The following is a 16102-nucleotide window of genomic DNA, read 5'->3' on the forward strand; positions in this document are numbered from 1 at the left end:
ACTTGCAAACATATAACCAGGCTTTTGAAGTAAAATTTCAAAACCTCTATTTTTCAAAAAGCACACCCATTTCCCTAAACTCTACACACAAATCCCTTCCTGGGAGAGGAGGAAGATGAGGAGGTGGAGGAAGATGAGGAGGTGGAGGAGGAGGAGGAGGAGGCGGAGCAGGAGGAGGGAAGAGGAGAAGGGGCGGAGGAAGAGGAGGTGGAGAAAGGGGACGAGAATCTCTGGCCTGTCCCGGACCAATGACAGCATGCTGGGGCAGAATAATTAGTTGTTTGGTGTGTTGTACTGTACAGTATGCTAAGGAATAAAAAATGTGCAAATTTATACATTTGTTATTTCCTTTGTTGTGTTCATCATCATGTGAAAAGGTTTTTGAGGGGGAGAATCACAAGCAACATCACTTATAACCAGTTTTTGTAGTATTGTTTTGAATTTTTCTCACCAGTGTGTACTGGCTGTGTTGTAGTGTGTGTGTGTTTCTTGTGTTTTACGTCTGACGGCAAAGTTTGGTTTTGCAGCAAATCTGAATGGTTTTGAGTGGAGAGCTTCATTTTGACCTGATAATAGGATGTTTGGAGATCTGGGCGAGAAGTTGTGGATTTGTGTTTATAATTTCGAGAAAAGTGTCTTAAGCAATCGAGAAAAACTGTAATCCGGACGGGTTTTATTTTGAAAGCGTTGAGCGGAAGCGCAGCTGTTTAACCGCGGCTGACTTGACTCCTCTGAGGAGAGCTGGAGGGGAAAAAAAGGAAAAAAAAACGGAGAAAAAAAGCCATATCTGAGGGGTTTGAGGGGCGGATTTGGACAAAGTTTCCCAACTGTCCCGACCCGAGGAAGCTCCGGGGGGGTTGACGGGGAGTCGATCTGACCGGTAATTAACACAGGAGTAATTAGTCGGTTGTTAACGATCTGTTATTTTCAGTGTGTCTGAGAGCGCTGTCGTCCCAACCGCCGGAAGTCTGCATGAAGCTGCGTCTCCTACAGAGGCTACGGCGTCGACGTTTTTTTTTTCTGTCTTGGGGTTTTTTTTTTTTATTCGAGACTTTTTTTTTCTCTTTTTTTATTTTCTCTCAGCGAGATGAGCAGGGAGCGAGGAATGGAGGCGTAGGGAGCCAGGATGTTTGTGTGTTTACTCAGCGACAAGCTAGTTAAGCTGTATGAATGTTCACACGGGCCTCCTTGTAGCTAATGCAAGCCAGCGAACAAAAGGGAGAAAATTAATGGAGGCAAGTTAGCTAGCTCCCTCTTGTCTTCTTGCGTTAACCTGCTAACGCTAGCCATGTTTGTTTACAACCCAGATATCTCATTAAGCTCCTGGCAGCTGGTTAGGTGCAGTGGAAAACATGCAGGCTGAGTGCTTTGCAAGGGGGCTCCCTTATTTAAACAACTGCTGACAAAAGTCGTATTTACAAGATTTCATCAATCACTGCTAACCACAGCCTTTAGCTTAGTAGCAGTGCCACAGTTTTGGGGCCAGCTTGTGTCCCTCGTCAAAAATGGCTCTCTAGAGCACTGAAGCATTGACTTTTTATTACACTAATAACGGCCGTTAAGTTGCCAGACAGCAACAGTCTGTGGGAAATTAATGAATTTGCATCAAAAGCTTGCTTTCTCATTTATTTATAGGTTGTGCAACTGCAGAGGGATTGGAGGCTCATGAAAAACAACGTTAATCATGCTTTGAGTTATGCATTGCTAATGTTTTGCATGAGATAAATTGTGTATAAGTGTATTACTTTGTTATGTTGAAGTTTATTTTTCATGGGCCTATACTCCTAAAATGTTATCAGTTATGTTAAATGTTAAGCTTTACTAGGGTGTGATAACATGCATGCTTTTCTTGGTATGTAAGCGATATGGCTATACATGGCATTGGTGATCTGCACATGCATATGGAAAAACCAAACCTCAGAACCTTTTTTACTATTGGTCTATAGCAATAGCGAAGTATGTTGCAAATAAAGTGCAAGTGCATGTGAAAATAGAACAATGAAACTATGAAACTTCCTTCTTTGTGCTACAGAAAACATGTTGCCTATGTGTCAGTGGGAGGTGATGAGGAAGCAGAAGATCAGAGGTTTGATAATGAAAAGATAGACAGTAGTCTTGTAAACAGTGAGTGTTGTCTTCAGCAAACCATATGTACTCCTAGAAAGGATGTTATTTTCAACACATAGTGTATACATAGCATCTAGTTTGGGCGAACACGCCTGTGTGTTACTTTTGAGGGCAATAAATAGTTTGACACAGCATTGTTTTTGTTTTCCAAAACTAGACTCATTAACAAGTTGCTGATAAAGCAACCGCTCTAAGATAGTGTAATTTGTTAATAGCAACACATACTGTGTAAGGGACTTGTGAGGAAATGCATGGGCTGTGTTACAAAACATTATCAAAATCCTCAGAGACTGATTATGATTAGTGTTTTCTCAATTCTTGCCTCTTCTGTCCTCCTGTAGATTTTTTGAACATCTTTGCCTGATTCCTTTCACATCCTCTTCTCTGTAAATATTATTAAAAACGACACAAACAGCATAAAGCTAAAAGCATTTTCCTTCAAATAGTCATTGTTGTTGCAGCCAGTTTACACTTTTGGATGGGATCCCTCAAAAGAACAGTTTGTTAATTGACAATAGGCTGCCGGCTTGTGTGTGTGAACTCCACGCTGACGTTCAGTGTGTCAGCTCGTGGTGAGGAGAGGATACATCGAAAGGAAACATACAAAGATGATTGAAACGCAGCCATGTATGGTCTCGTTTCACATGAAAGTTTTAAAAAAAACAGCATAGTACGGAGGAAGAGGAGGAGGAGGGCAGGTGTTTTCTAAGTGTGTTGCTTTTTAATTACAGAAATAATGGACGATTCCCATTTCAACTCGTCATACTTTTGGTCTCCCGTCCCCACTGTACAAGGACAGGTAGAGACAACCTTATTGTATTGAAATACACATGGTTTAGTGGTATGTGCTATGTTGAAAGATACCGGGAAGCGATGATCACTTTGACTGTTTATGGAAATACTTAAAACATTGCACAACACCAGAGAATGATTTGACCCTGAACATGTTGTTAATAACACCACAGGATAATGCTCTCTTATTCAGTGACTTCACATTGAAGTTATTTAAGTATGAGCTCTTGACATTGGGGAGGGGTCACTCCTGTCCCTCTCCTCTGTCATCTCTTCAAGCCGCTCTTTGTTCCTTTTTTTGTTTACTTCCTGCATCTCACCATGCCTTCGTTCTCTCTTCTCTCCCACTGCCTCCTTCTCCTTCTCCCTACATGGATCTCACCCATTATCGACTCCCACTCTTCGCTCTCCCATCTGCTAACTTAAACCACTCTTCACCACTCTTTTGCTTCCCTCCTTGCCATCCTTCTCTGTCTTCTTCCCCTTTCTCTGTCCCTTCCATTCATTTTGTGTTACCTTACCGCTTATATCACCTCTGTTTTCCATGTGAACTGAACCCATCCTTGACTCCTCTTCTCCTCCTCCACCCTTGTGTCCTGTTTTCCATCCTCTTTTAATGTCTTCTGTCCTTTTCAACTCCTTCCAATCTGCCTCGCCTTCCTTCCTCACACACCACCTCACTTGTTTATCGTCACACCTCTCCTTTACCTCACCTCCGCCCACCTGCTTTCCTCATCTCTTGGCCTCCTTCGCCGTGCGTTTCACCCTTCCTCTGATCCCACATCGCTTCTTCACCCCATCCTTATCCTGTGGTCTCCGTGGAATCTCCCAATGTTTTACCCTCGCCCATCCCGCACTCCTTTCCTCTTTATTATTTCATCCTTCCTGCTTTCTTTCCTCTTACCACCAACCGCCCTTCTCCTCATCCTTTTTCAGATCGAGAACGCCATGTTCCTGAACAAGGCAAAGGAGCAGCTGGGTCCAGAGAAGGCCAATGCGCCCTCCTTCCCTCACTCCTCTGCGTCTTCCACCTCCTCCCCCCACTACCCCACGGCCGTGCTCGCCATCCCCGGGTCAATGGACGCAGGGGCCGGCTTGCGGGTTGTGCCCAAACAGGAAGGAGGTGGTGGGAGTGCAGGAGGAGGTGGTGGTGGCAGCGCACCTTTAAGTGTGGTCGGGGGACACCTGCACCAGTCGCACACCTCCCAGAACATCACCGTTGTGCCTGTTCCCTCTACGGGTATCATGACTGCAGGTGAGTGCGCTGCAGTGTCCTCCTTCACGCCTGAGTCATGACATCCTCAACTCCATTTTCCATTTCTGTCTTTTTATTGTCTTATTATATTTGTTTGTTGGTATCACTTTAAGATGCATGAGAGTCAGGAACACTGCACATATTCAACTGCAGCTGCTACAAATCTTGATCTGAACAATTGTCTTTGTCTCCATAAAACTTTATTTCTATTTAATATCAGCAGGTTGCAGGCAGCAGTTTTAAAGGACAGGTTGTTAAAATATTGGGACAACTCATTTGTTTAAAAAAGCATTCTGAGTCTGCTGTTTAGTGATGGCTGTGACCCGTACGCCAAGTATTTTTATGGCTTTAAATATTGGTGTCTGTAATGAAGGTTATCCGGACAGTGCACAAGAGAATTCATATAAAATGTTTGTTTTGAGCCAATGGACAGCCAGATCACAGTTTCTCTTTTCCTCTTAGCGGGTTTAGTGATCACCACCCCTCAAGGCACACTGGTCCCCAATGCCTCCACGCAGTCATTTGTAGCTGGACCCCACACTGCCACCACCATGATAGTGTCTGCATTGCACCCCTCAAATACAGGTAAAACGCAGGCGCAGTCCTCCGTCATTTCAACATGTGAAAACAATCTGCAGTTTGTTGGATAATTGTATTGTCAAAGCTTATGCGGAATCAATTTAATGCATGTACTTGTCAGGGGAATATATGAGATTTTCCACAGTAAGACACACAGATAAAAAAACTGCCCACTGTAATCGCTGTTGGCCAGCAAGCAGGTCTATTGGAGCAGGTGGGAAGGGCATCATGACTAATGTAATAAGAAAGATTTTTCTCAGTATTTAAACATTTAATCTCCTGAAGAGAGATAAAATTAAATTAAGGCCAGATACACACATATCATTTCATTTGAATAAGAGATGTTTTTATACCCACCGTTTATTTATTCCTTTTGTGTTGTTACATCCATACACATACAAGCATACAGAGGCTCGTGTATGTCCATCCCCTTTTGTAAGATTTGGTATTCCTCCTCATCAAGGCAGCACAGCTCTGCATAACAACTCATGTAGGTGATGTGTGGGCCTGATTACATCACATTTTTCCATCTCTAATAGATGCTGTCTTCACACAACATTCCTCAACTCTCCCTTTCCTCATCCCTCTTTTCTCTTTCCTTTCTTTATACTTTTCTCTTGTTTTCAGACAAGAAGGAGGACATTGCTGTCCCCCCTGCAGTTGTCATGCCGACGCCGTCAAAGCGAGGCAGGAAGAGCAAACAGATGATGGGAAGAGTGGCCGCTGGAGTGGGTGGGGTCCTCCCTCCAGGAAGCGATGCATTAATATTGGCGCACCTCGCTGCTAGTGGACAGGTGAGAGTGTCTTATATTCTTTTTTTTATTTATTTTTTATTTTGCTTAAGGCCTTTTAATATATTTCTGATTTAGTTCTTACTGATTTTCTACACAGCATGAATTGTCAGTGCTTGTGCTTTTCTTCATAACTAATATATTGTTATTGTGATACAGCACCACACTGCTGACCCATATGACCTGTCAAATGATGAGGATGATCATACCAACAAAGACGGCCCCAAGTCCTACAGGTAGTGGAAAGATATTCAGATTCAAGAAAAGCATTATTGTTTGTGGCATCACAGATCACAGGTTGTCTGCCAGTACCGACACTACAGAGAGAAGAACCTACTTGTAAGGTTAAATCACTTTGACTGCTTTGTGTGGCATGAAGGTTTTCTTCTCTCTCTCTCGCTCCTTCAAGGTGTCGGATGTGTGCAGTGACTTTCTTCAGCAAGTCAGACATGCAGATCCACGCCAAATCCCACACCGAGGCCAAGCCCCACAAGTGCCCCCACTGCTCCAAGTCGTTTGCCAACTCCAGCTACCTGTCCCAGCACATCCGCATTCACAGCGGGGCCAAGCCCTACACCTGCACCTACTGCCAGAAAACATTCAGGCAGCTCAGTCACCTACAGCAGCACACACGGTACTGGTCTGAGTGGTTTCCTGTGTTTGTTGTGTGCCTGTTTGTTCATGTGGTTTCTGTTGGTAAAGCTTGTGTGTGGTGATGATGAAGGGAGGAAGAGGTGGGGAGTTGGGGATGTGTCAGCGTCTTTTGGGAGAGTGTTGACAGTGTAGAGCTCTTTTTGCACAGTGTAAGCGTCCACTTTGAAGGTGCAACACTTGTACCAAACTTAAATTAAATCATGGTTCTAAACATGTTATTTTTATGTATTTACCAATCAAGATTGGTTTCTTTCTGGTTACTAATTGATTATCAAGTCAGGAACAGTTGTTTGGATCTCTTTCGAGCTCTCAGAATACACGAGAGCCTGGGTGGATGCATGCTACAGCATTTGGTAGAAGAAGTCAACTTACAGTACGAGTTACCACCAAAACATACCTTAATTTAGCATGTGTTTACTTTCTCATCCTGCTGGTGATACAATCACAAGCTTGGCTTGGAACTGCATGTATGTTGCCATCTAATTCTATTTTCTTTGACTCCACATCTGCTTTCATATAACTGTCATGTCTTAATTTCATGTCTAGCAGAAAAAGGAGTGTAAATAGAAGTTTGGATAAGATGACTTTGCGGAGATAACGGCTCTGAATTTGTTTACAAATCACAAAGTTGATTATTAGATAGTGAAATTGTTGACGGCTGGAAATTCAGTCTGTAATTTTAATCACACAAGTGTGAGTACACTTTGTATAGAAACTGTGGATGATAATTTAGCCTCTTAAAACAAAACACACTCCTCATTGCCTTTGCCATTCTTTCACTGCACTGAGTCACCCTGCATGTTTTACACACCCTCATAATCACATTTCATATCACATGTAAAGCTGCTAATCTGACACTGAGAATAGTTTCTTGTATTTCATGTAACCATGTGTGACCTGTAAGTGATGAACGCGCCCGTCTCCCATTCATGCCGTCATGAATTTTATGTTTGACCTTGTCATTCACCTTCTTCATGCTTTCATTTCCCTTTTTGCCATGAACTTAGTTTTCTTTGTGGGTTTCAGGCCATTGATTTTAAACATGAAGATGCGCTCCGGTGGCCTGCCGCTCGTCTTGAATTTACTTTTCAGTTTGACTGCTGCAGACATTCATAGACACATTCACACTCCACTCAAAGCAGGCACACCAAAGGGAGAGACTGCGAGAGAGAGAGAGAGAAAGAGAAAAGCGTGACTGTGCTTGCTGTATGTTTTTGTTCTGTGTTTTCACAACTCAGACACAGCACTAAGAGCACACTGTCAAACATAGTGATCTGTGATCAACACAATTGACCACAGATCCTGTTAACTTTAACGCATGATTTGGTCTTCGGTTCATCGTGAAGTTTGGTCATGCTGTAGCTTAAAAATCTCTCGCTGTTTCTCTCTCTGTTTCTCTCTCTTCACCTCCTTACCCCTCCAATCCCGGGCTCCCGTGTTAGAAACCACACTGAGGCCAAGCCCCACAAGTGCCCCCACTGCTCCAAGTCGTTTGCCAACTCCAGCTACCTGTCCCAGCACATCCGCATCCACACCGGGGCCAAGCCCTACTCCTGCTCCTACTGCCAGAAAACATTCAGGCAGCTCAGTCACCTACAGCAGCACACACGGTACTGGTCTGGGCTGTGTTGGTTTGAATGGCCGGATGTGTTTTTATGTGTGCATGTATGGGAGCAGGTGTGTGGAGAGTTATGGCATTGTGATAGTTTGCATCCTTAGGTTTTTGAGTGTCTTTCAAATTTGGGAGGCAGGCTGTTGTAGGTAAAGGTTTGCCACAATATATTTTTTTAATTATTCAAATGCTTCCTGCCAAACAAATATTTTTGGCTCTTGTATGGGACTTTACATTTAGAGGTCAACAGGTCAACAGGCCTGTCAGCCACAGCCAAGACCTTGGAAGGCTTAATACTGTTAATTGTTACACAGCTTCCTGCCTCATCATACAATTAGGTTTCCTCAATAACAGTATAACAAATGTTCAATATATCGACACTAAAAAGTTAGATTTAATTCATTTAAATCATGAACAAATTAGCACTTTTTTCTTATTAAGATATTTATTTTGTTAAGGAAAAGGGATTGAAAAAAGATTTTACTTATTTTTACTCAAGCATATAAAGAAAAGATTTTATCTTAATTGTTTTGAATGTCCTTCCTCAGATTTGTTAAGTGATCCACTGTTTGGCTTTTTTCATGTTCTGATCATTAAAACCACAATTAACCATCTGGTTTCTACAAAAAGCAAAAATCACCCTTTTAACTTGAAAGAAATAATGATTTGACATTTATTGTGATAATTATTGATATCGAATGCTATGAAGTTTTTTATCATGATAAAATCTTTCGCCCAGCCTTGCATACAATGATATAAAGCAGGATAAAGTATATCTAAAACAAACATCAAAAGGCAAATCATTACACATAATAGTTAATAATTTTTTTACATTTTGCGGAAGAAAAAGTAGTAGGAAGATAAAATATGAGGAAGCTTCTAAGCTATAATCTTAATGCCATTAAAGTACCCTTAGTTTGTTTACTTTTATTTGTTAATGATGGTAAATTATAGAGGTGTAAGGAATGAGCACATTGCCTTTGAACTGGCACAACACTGCTGTATTATATGTACAATATGTTGCTTTGGATAAGAGAAAGCATACTGAATATCCTCAATAATGCACATCACTCTCACGTTCATTTCCTTCATGCAAGTGCAGCAAGAAAATGTAATTTATTAAGTGTAGTTAACTTATGGGATGCCTTACTGTGATTTTCAGGATTCACACCGGTGACCGACCGTACAAATGTAACCACCCAGGCTGTGAAAAGTCTTTCACTCAGTTGTCCAACCTACAGGTAAATTAATACACTGGTTTGATCCTTGCTCCTGAACTGATTACATTGTTCTATAGTGAAATTATTTTGCCTTTTCCACTGTAGTCAAGATCAAGTTAAATGTTCTTTTTAAAAATGGCTCTTTGAGACTTTTTTGTGGTGCTGTCAACATCAGATTTTGAGGCACTGTGTATTTGGAAAACATCGCTTATTGATTGTGCTAATGGCTGTTTGTCCCCACCCTCCTCTGTGTCTCTCTTCCTCTCCCCACAGTCTCACCGTCGGCAGCACAACAAAGACAAGCCGTACAAGTGCCACAACTGTAACCGAGGTTACACAGATGCTGCGAGCCTGGAGGTGCACCTTTCCACACACACCGTCAAACATGCCAAGCTGTTCTCCTGTGGCCTCTGTAACCGATCCTATACCTCGGTAGGCTCTCAGTCATGTCAAACATCCGACACGGTATTCACACAATGCACTGACTCTGGCCTTAGACACATAAGGGGGGAGATTTCAGAAATTACAGGCTTGGAGAATGTATGTTGTTCTGTTTGTAGTTTGTAAATGATTTACTGAGGGTATTACTGTCCATGATAGGATATCAATAAATATAATTTCCTCAATCTGATATACAGTTAATGATTAGCATGTTTTATTTAATGAATAATTTAAAGAATGATAGTACTTTGTTAGACAGAGATTCTTTATTGAATCTATCATCCCCACATAATGACCTCAAGTTGGACTTCTTACCCTTTCTCATGGTTGACTTTGGTCATTTGTAAACAAACTTCATGGACCAACACAAATGTTTTAATGTATCAGGCCATTTTATCATGAAAAATGAAGTTCCTATGTTTTATATGTGCTGATGTGAATATTATATACAGTACAGTATATATTTTACAATCACATATGGAGAGCATGGTTATTTGGGATAGCCAGAACCAATGTTTACAGTAGAAAAGTAATTGGATAAAATTTACTAAACTTTTCTTACTGGCCACATTTATGGCAAACACATTTATCAAATATATGTTTTTTGTACGTATAGATATGGAATAGAGACAAACAGTAACTTTTATTCCATGAACCTTAAATAAAAGGTCCAGTGTGTAAAAGTTTGGAGAATCTATTGACAGAAATGCAATATAATAGCCATACCTATGTTTTCAGTTGTGTATAAAGACCGCACATAATGAATTGTTATGTTTTTATTACCTTAGAATGAGCCATTTCTATGGATTACATGAATGCCATGATGTTGCAGCGCCATGTTTCTACAGTAGCCCAAACGGACAAACTGCAGAGCGTGTTTTTTCACTACGTTAAATTTTAAATTGAAAGAAGTGTGAGGAATAGGAGAAGAAAAAGTAGTAGTAATAGTAGGCATCTGGTTTATCAGCAGTAAGAAGAGACATGAAATTTGGACAGTTGGGGCCCACATGTATTATTTAGCAAAAGAACCGACAGATTTTGTCGGCCATCGTAACTTCTACTCCATGCTCGGAAAGGGAGGGGTGGGCGGTGACTGATGGTGCATTCATGTGATGTTGGAATAATCTGAATCCCCCCTCCCTCGCGTTAAACCTTTTTTGCCAAAAGAGAAATAAAGTGCACATGGTACATATACAAGTATACAGAACAGTATACAAATCTATAAGAAGACACAAAGAATAAAAACTTTGTCAGGGGTAATCAATATTATATAAAGATATTAAAAGACTATTTGTTAACAGTTTTCACAGCATTTTTTTTTTTTGTTGGATTTAAAAATAAAATTGATATAATGCACAACCTCATGGAGAAAAACTACAGTTTTTTACTATATTTAAAAATGTTGGATTTTGCCATTAGAATTAATACGTTTATTATAAACTACTTATTTTCTTTTTTTGACTTTTATAAAAGCAAAATATCACATTCTGTCACATCAATGCAGCCCATGTGAATGCACAGTGAGCTGTTGGTTGCAGTTCTCAACTCTCACCACTAGATGCCACTAAACTTACACACTGAACCTTTGAGCAGATCCCATCCTCCTGTATTTTTCTTTCCAGCCATCATATCTTCTACTTCTCTCTCCCTGATTCTAGGAGACTTATTTAATGAAACACATGAGGAAGCACAACCCCGACCCGCTAACAGTGGCAGCAACAGTAGCTGCTCAGCAGGCCCAGGGCCTAACGCCAGGCGGAGGAGGTGGCAGGGGCCGAGGGCGTGGCCGAGGGAGAGGAGGAGGGAGCAGAGCGGGCCAGCTCCAAAGCCAGACCAATCCTAACAACGCCAACCAGAACCCTAACAACCCTGGACCCCCAGGCAGCTACCAGTCGCACCAGCAGCCCACAGAAGCTGTGGTTCAATGTCCATTTGACATGCATCAGTACAAGACAGTGTCAGCCAGTGAGATCCAGTACAAACCAGTCACTGTGGCGGACCTGCCAGTGGCCCACAAAGACCTCTGCCTCACCGTATCTACATCAGCCATACAGGTGGAGCACATGAACTCATAGGCTGCGTCTTCCCACCCTGTTCAAGGAATTACTAATTGTGTCTGCAGTGTAAAAAGGTCCACATGAACGAGTATTTTTTTTAATTCAGTATTATATTCTTCTTAAGCAAGAAAAAAATGGCTAGTAGGTGGGAAAAGGTATCATCTGGTTTGCTGATGTAACAAGACACTCTGAGTGACATTATTTTGAAAGGGGATGATTGGGTAATGTTTAAAGATACATCTAAAATGTTATTCACCCAATGCCAGTTTTTTCCTTCATTTTAAGAAGATTTAATTCTGAGTACAGCATTAAATTACTTGGTAGAACACAGATATTTTACAATGAGCAAGTATCTCTCAGTAGAAATGCTGGTCTAGGACACAAATATAAGCGGTTCATTCTTTCATACAGTTTACCAAAATCTAATCTGAGATCAAGTTTTGGCTTTTATATCATAAATGATATTGGGATTAAATCCAGTCTTTTTTATTCTAATTTCAAACTTTGAGTCATTGGACCAGTCATCAACTTACTTGCTCTGTAAAACTCACTGATCCTAAACCAGCAGTCCTCTGAGAAACTTGACAAAAGAGGCCCTATTCTTTTTTTATTGCATTGTTCGCAATCGGCATCATCGGAGGATGAAGGTGTAAATTATCTGTAAAATAATAAATTACACTCTTCTCTGCACGTTTATGGTCCAGAGAATGATGTAATTTTATGAGCACATTCAGATCACATTAATCTGAACATTCTCCATTATTTAGTTCAAGCCAAATCAAGAGGGAGAAACAAGACAAGGAATCAGTGATGAAAGACTGCAGGGCTTCATAACAGCAGCTGATACTGCTCTGAAAAATGAGGAAGGACTAAGTAAATAAGTTTTAATGGCATGTCAGCGTGCCGCGGACAAGAGAGGCTGAATCAAAAAGGCTGCAATGGAGCCTGAGAAAAAGACCACAAAAGAAGAGGGGCAGCAGAAAGAAAAGGATGCGGTATGATGAGATGAGGCTAGAACCTGGGAATCTCACAATGCTCATTTGAAACACAAACATGATGTCCGTATTTACATCCACCTTCCCTCAGACAGCAAGGAGTCAAGGAACTATTTCCTTGTCGAAGCCCAAAGTATTGAACAAAAGAGACGGGCCGGTTCAAGAATGCACTAAATATGAGGAATCTGCAGCAGAGCGAGACGGAAACACGAAAGAGAAAAGATGTCGGAAGGGGTGGGAGGAGTCATAGAGAAAGCACTTGATGAAGCTTGTACTTCATGTCTATGTTTGTCATCATTGTACTTTTTTTTTTTTTTAATATATATCGTGTATGTATTTTTCTACCAACAGAGGAACGTGTGAACAAACTGAGAGAGAAAGCAAAGTGAGTGCATGAATGTGAAAGGAACAGAGAGAAAAGTCCTTACAAAATGTTTTGCCCCCCTTTTTTTTTGTTACTATTCAAAGAAAGACAGTTTATTATCCCCCAAGGAGTAAAGACAGCCCATCTCGTCATTGTCAGGGCAGTTGTTAGGGAAATAATGATTGTGTGACAAATGGCTGACCGGTACTGTTATCAATCTTTTTTTTAAAGAACTTTTCATACATATTATTACTACTTTCATTATAACTGTATTGCAAATGTTATCCACATTATCAATCTGAGGCATTATTTTATTGCAGTATGCTGTACATAAAATAGATAGAAAATACTTTTTCATCTGTAAAAGGGAAGTATGTCCTGTGTAAAGCATATATGGAAACTAAAGGAACTCAAATTAACAAGTACCAAATCACTGGCCGTGCCCCAGGTCACCTCTAATGCTGATGGATCATAACCTTAATGCTCAGCAGAGTTGGTAAAGGAATGATAAAATCCACGCCTAAGATGTTTGGGAATTGCCCAAAAAGTTGGTTAAACTATGGGAAATATTTTTTTCTCTCTTTATGTAATGAAGTAGGATGCAGTATTTCTTGCAGTTTGAACCACACTTGCCGATTACACTCAATGATATTCATTGTAATTATGATCTAACCTGAAACAGTTTGATCAAGTAAACTGTGTTTTATTTGTTGGATTAATTAACAGAGGTTGTTATTAGGCTTATTAGACAAGATTGTTGTGGCTGCAACCTAAAAAAAATTTTTTTTAACATTGGTCCCATATGAATTCCTTCATGAACATTTTTAAAAGTGATCTGAGAGTATATCTAAAAAATTAAACATTAAACATGGCTGTGATGTAGGTGACCTGGGACGCAGGTGCTATGTTTTTTTGTGCACAAGCTATCTCTACCCAATCAAAATGTTCAAGCAGCCTGTAAAAATGGCTGATTGTCTTCATGTATACTCCTCCTCGTATTTCATTGTGTCTTTTTATGAAAAATAACACATTCTCAATAATCTTGTTAATATTATTACTGATGCTCCTGATAATAATACAGTTATTAACTGCCCTCTTATGCTACACTATTGCATACTGTATGCACAGTTACACCTCTTGCTCATCTGTTTCTTCCCTTAAGGAGAATAAAGATCAAATGAGTTCATATGAAAAGACTTCGTTTTCTGGTTTATTTTATTAAAATCCTGATTGTGCGACACTAAGAAGAACGTATCATTACTTAATATTATATATTCAAGTAATCTGAGACCCAAGTTGTTCAGTTAAATGTCATTTAAAAAAATGTATATCTTTAAAAAATAGATGTGATGGATAGAGATGTATACATAACAGTGTAAAAATATATCACACAAATAATAAAAACTAAAACTTTACCATGGGTAAAGAGGACCAGGTGTTGACAGTTTTCACAGCCTCTTTGTTGTTGGATATAGAAATTAAATTGACATAATGTATAGCCTCATGGAGAAAAAGTACTAAGTTAAGTTTTTACTGCTGAATTTACAATTATGGATGTGGAATTTTGCCATTAGAATAAATACATTTATTTTAAAGTTCCGTTTTTTACGTTTCTAAAAATAAAATACTGCATTTTCCCACAGAGTTTACTTTATTCATTCTGGTCGGTGTTTATATTCTGCCGCACGCCAATGTGCACAGCGCATGCTGGCCGACCAGATACTGTGTGTGGAGCAGACAAACCCGGACTCACTTGTCATTGTTTTTGGTGACTTTAACTAAGGAAACCTCTGCCAAGAACTCCCCAAATACAGACAGTTTATAAAGTGTCCAACCAGAGAGGGGAACACTTTGGATCACTGCTCCACCACAGTTGGCAGTGCCTATCACGCTGTTACACGTGCTCCACTGGGACACTCTGATCACGTCATGGTCCGCCTGATTCCTGCTTACAGACAGAAATTAAAACTCTTTAAACCTGTAGTGAGGACATCGAAGAAATTGACCAGTCAAGCTGTAGAGGATCTTCAGACATGCTCGGACTGCATTGACTGGGATGTTTTCAGGACTGCTACCAACAATCTGGATGAGTTTACAGAGGCTGTGACGTCCTACATCAGCTTCTGTGAGGACAGCTGCATTCCAACATGGACCAGGGTGAGTTATAACAATGACAAACCCTGGTTCACAGCTAAGGTCAGACAGCTGAGGTTGGAAAAGGAGGAGGCGGAGAAGGAGTCAAAGTACAGGTTTAGCAAGGTGCTAAATAGCTGTATGCAGAGATACTAGAACACCAGTTCTCAAGGAATGACTCTGCTTCTGTCTGGAGAGGCTTCAGGCAGATCACCAGCTACAAACCTAAATCTCCCCACTCCATGAACAACTCACGCTTGCCAACGAGCTGAACCAGTTTTACTGTCGCTTTGAAAGACAATGGGACAGACCAGACACCATCCCCCGTCACACCACTGATCTGCCACAGTCCACCATCACATCCCCACCTCCTCCCCCTCTCTTACCATCCTAGAGAGGGACATCAAGACTGTTCAGGAGGCAGAAACCTTGCAAAGCAGCTCTGTCTCCCCATCCACCCTGAAGCACTGTGCTGATCAGCTGTCTCCGGTGTTCACAGACATTTTTATATCATGCCATGTTTCAGCCTGCTTCAAAGCCTCCACCATCATCCCTGTCCCCAAAAAAACAAGGACCACGGGACTAAACGACTACAGACCCGTCACCCTGACCTCTGTGGTAATGAAGTCTTTTGAGCGCCTTGTGTTGACCTTAAATCCATCACAGACCCTCTCCTGGACCCCCTGCAATTTGCCTGCAGAGCCAACAAGTCTGTGGATGATGCAGTAAACATGGCCCTTCACTACATCCTCCAGCACCTGGATTCACCAGGAACCTACGATAGGATCCTGTTTGTGGACTTCAGCTCTGCTTTCAACACCATCATCCCGGCCCTGCTGTAGGACAAGCTCTCCCAGCTCAACGCTCTGAAGACAGTGGAGATGGTCGTGGACTTCAGGAAGAGCCCAGCCCCACCATCGCCACTGTGGACTCCATCCGCATCCTGGGCACCATCATCTCCCAGGACCTCAAGTGGGAGCTGAACATCACCTCCCTCACCAAGAAGGCCCAGCAGAGGATGTACTTCCTGCGGCAGCTGAAGAAGTTCAGCCTGCCAAAGACAATGATGGTGCACTTCTACA

General features: G+C 41.2%; 1 protein-coding gene across 7 annotated transcripts; it reads left to right on the forward strand.

Annotated features, from left to right (window-relative positions):
- Nucleotides 1–737: 737 nt before the first annotated feature.
- znf384a (zinc finger protein 384 a) lies at nucleotides 738–14081 on the forward strand. 7 transcript variants are annotated; one of them, XM_046058652.1, is made up of 12 exons: nucleotides 738–880; nucleotides 2033–2086; nucleotides 2859–2926; nucleotides 3856–4174; nucleotides 4637–4759; nucleotides 5381–5547; nucleotides 5704–5780; nucleotides 5954–6178; nucleotides 7641–7808; nucleotides 8973–9051; nucleotides 9304–9462; nucleotides 11130–14081. In XM_046058652.1, the coding sequence occupies exons 2-12, from the start codon at nucleotides 2038–2040 to the stop codon at nucleotides 11544–11546; spliced, it is 1851 nt and encodes a 616-aa protein (XP_045914608.1). In that variant the 5' UTR covers nucleotides 738–880; nucleotides 2033–2037; the 3' UTR covers nucleotides 11547–14081. The 7 variants fall into 7 exon arrangements, with proteins under 7 accessions (XP_045914608.1, XP_045914614.1, XP_045914613.1 ...); XM_046058658.1 differs by having other exon boundaries at nucleotides 5954–6023; nucleotides 7654–7808; XM_046058654.1 differs by having other exon boundaries at nucleotides 756–880; nucleotides 2033–2124.
- The last annotated feature ends 2021 nt before the right edge of the window (nucleotides 14082–16102 follow it).

The sequence above is a fragment of the Micropterus dolomieu genome, linkage group LG09 (genome assembly GCF_021292245.1).
Source record: "Micropterus dolomieu isolate WLL.071019.BEF.003 ecotype Adirondacks linkage group LG09, ASM2129224v1, whole genome shotgun sequence".
Taxonomy (NCBI): Eukaryota; Metazoa; Chordata; class Actinopteri; order Centrarchiformes; family Centrarchidae; genus Micropterus; species Micropterus dolomieu.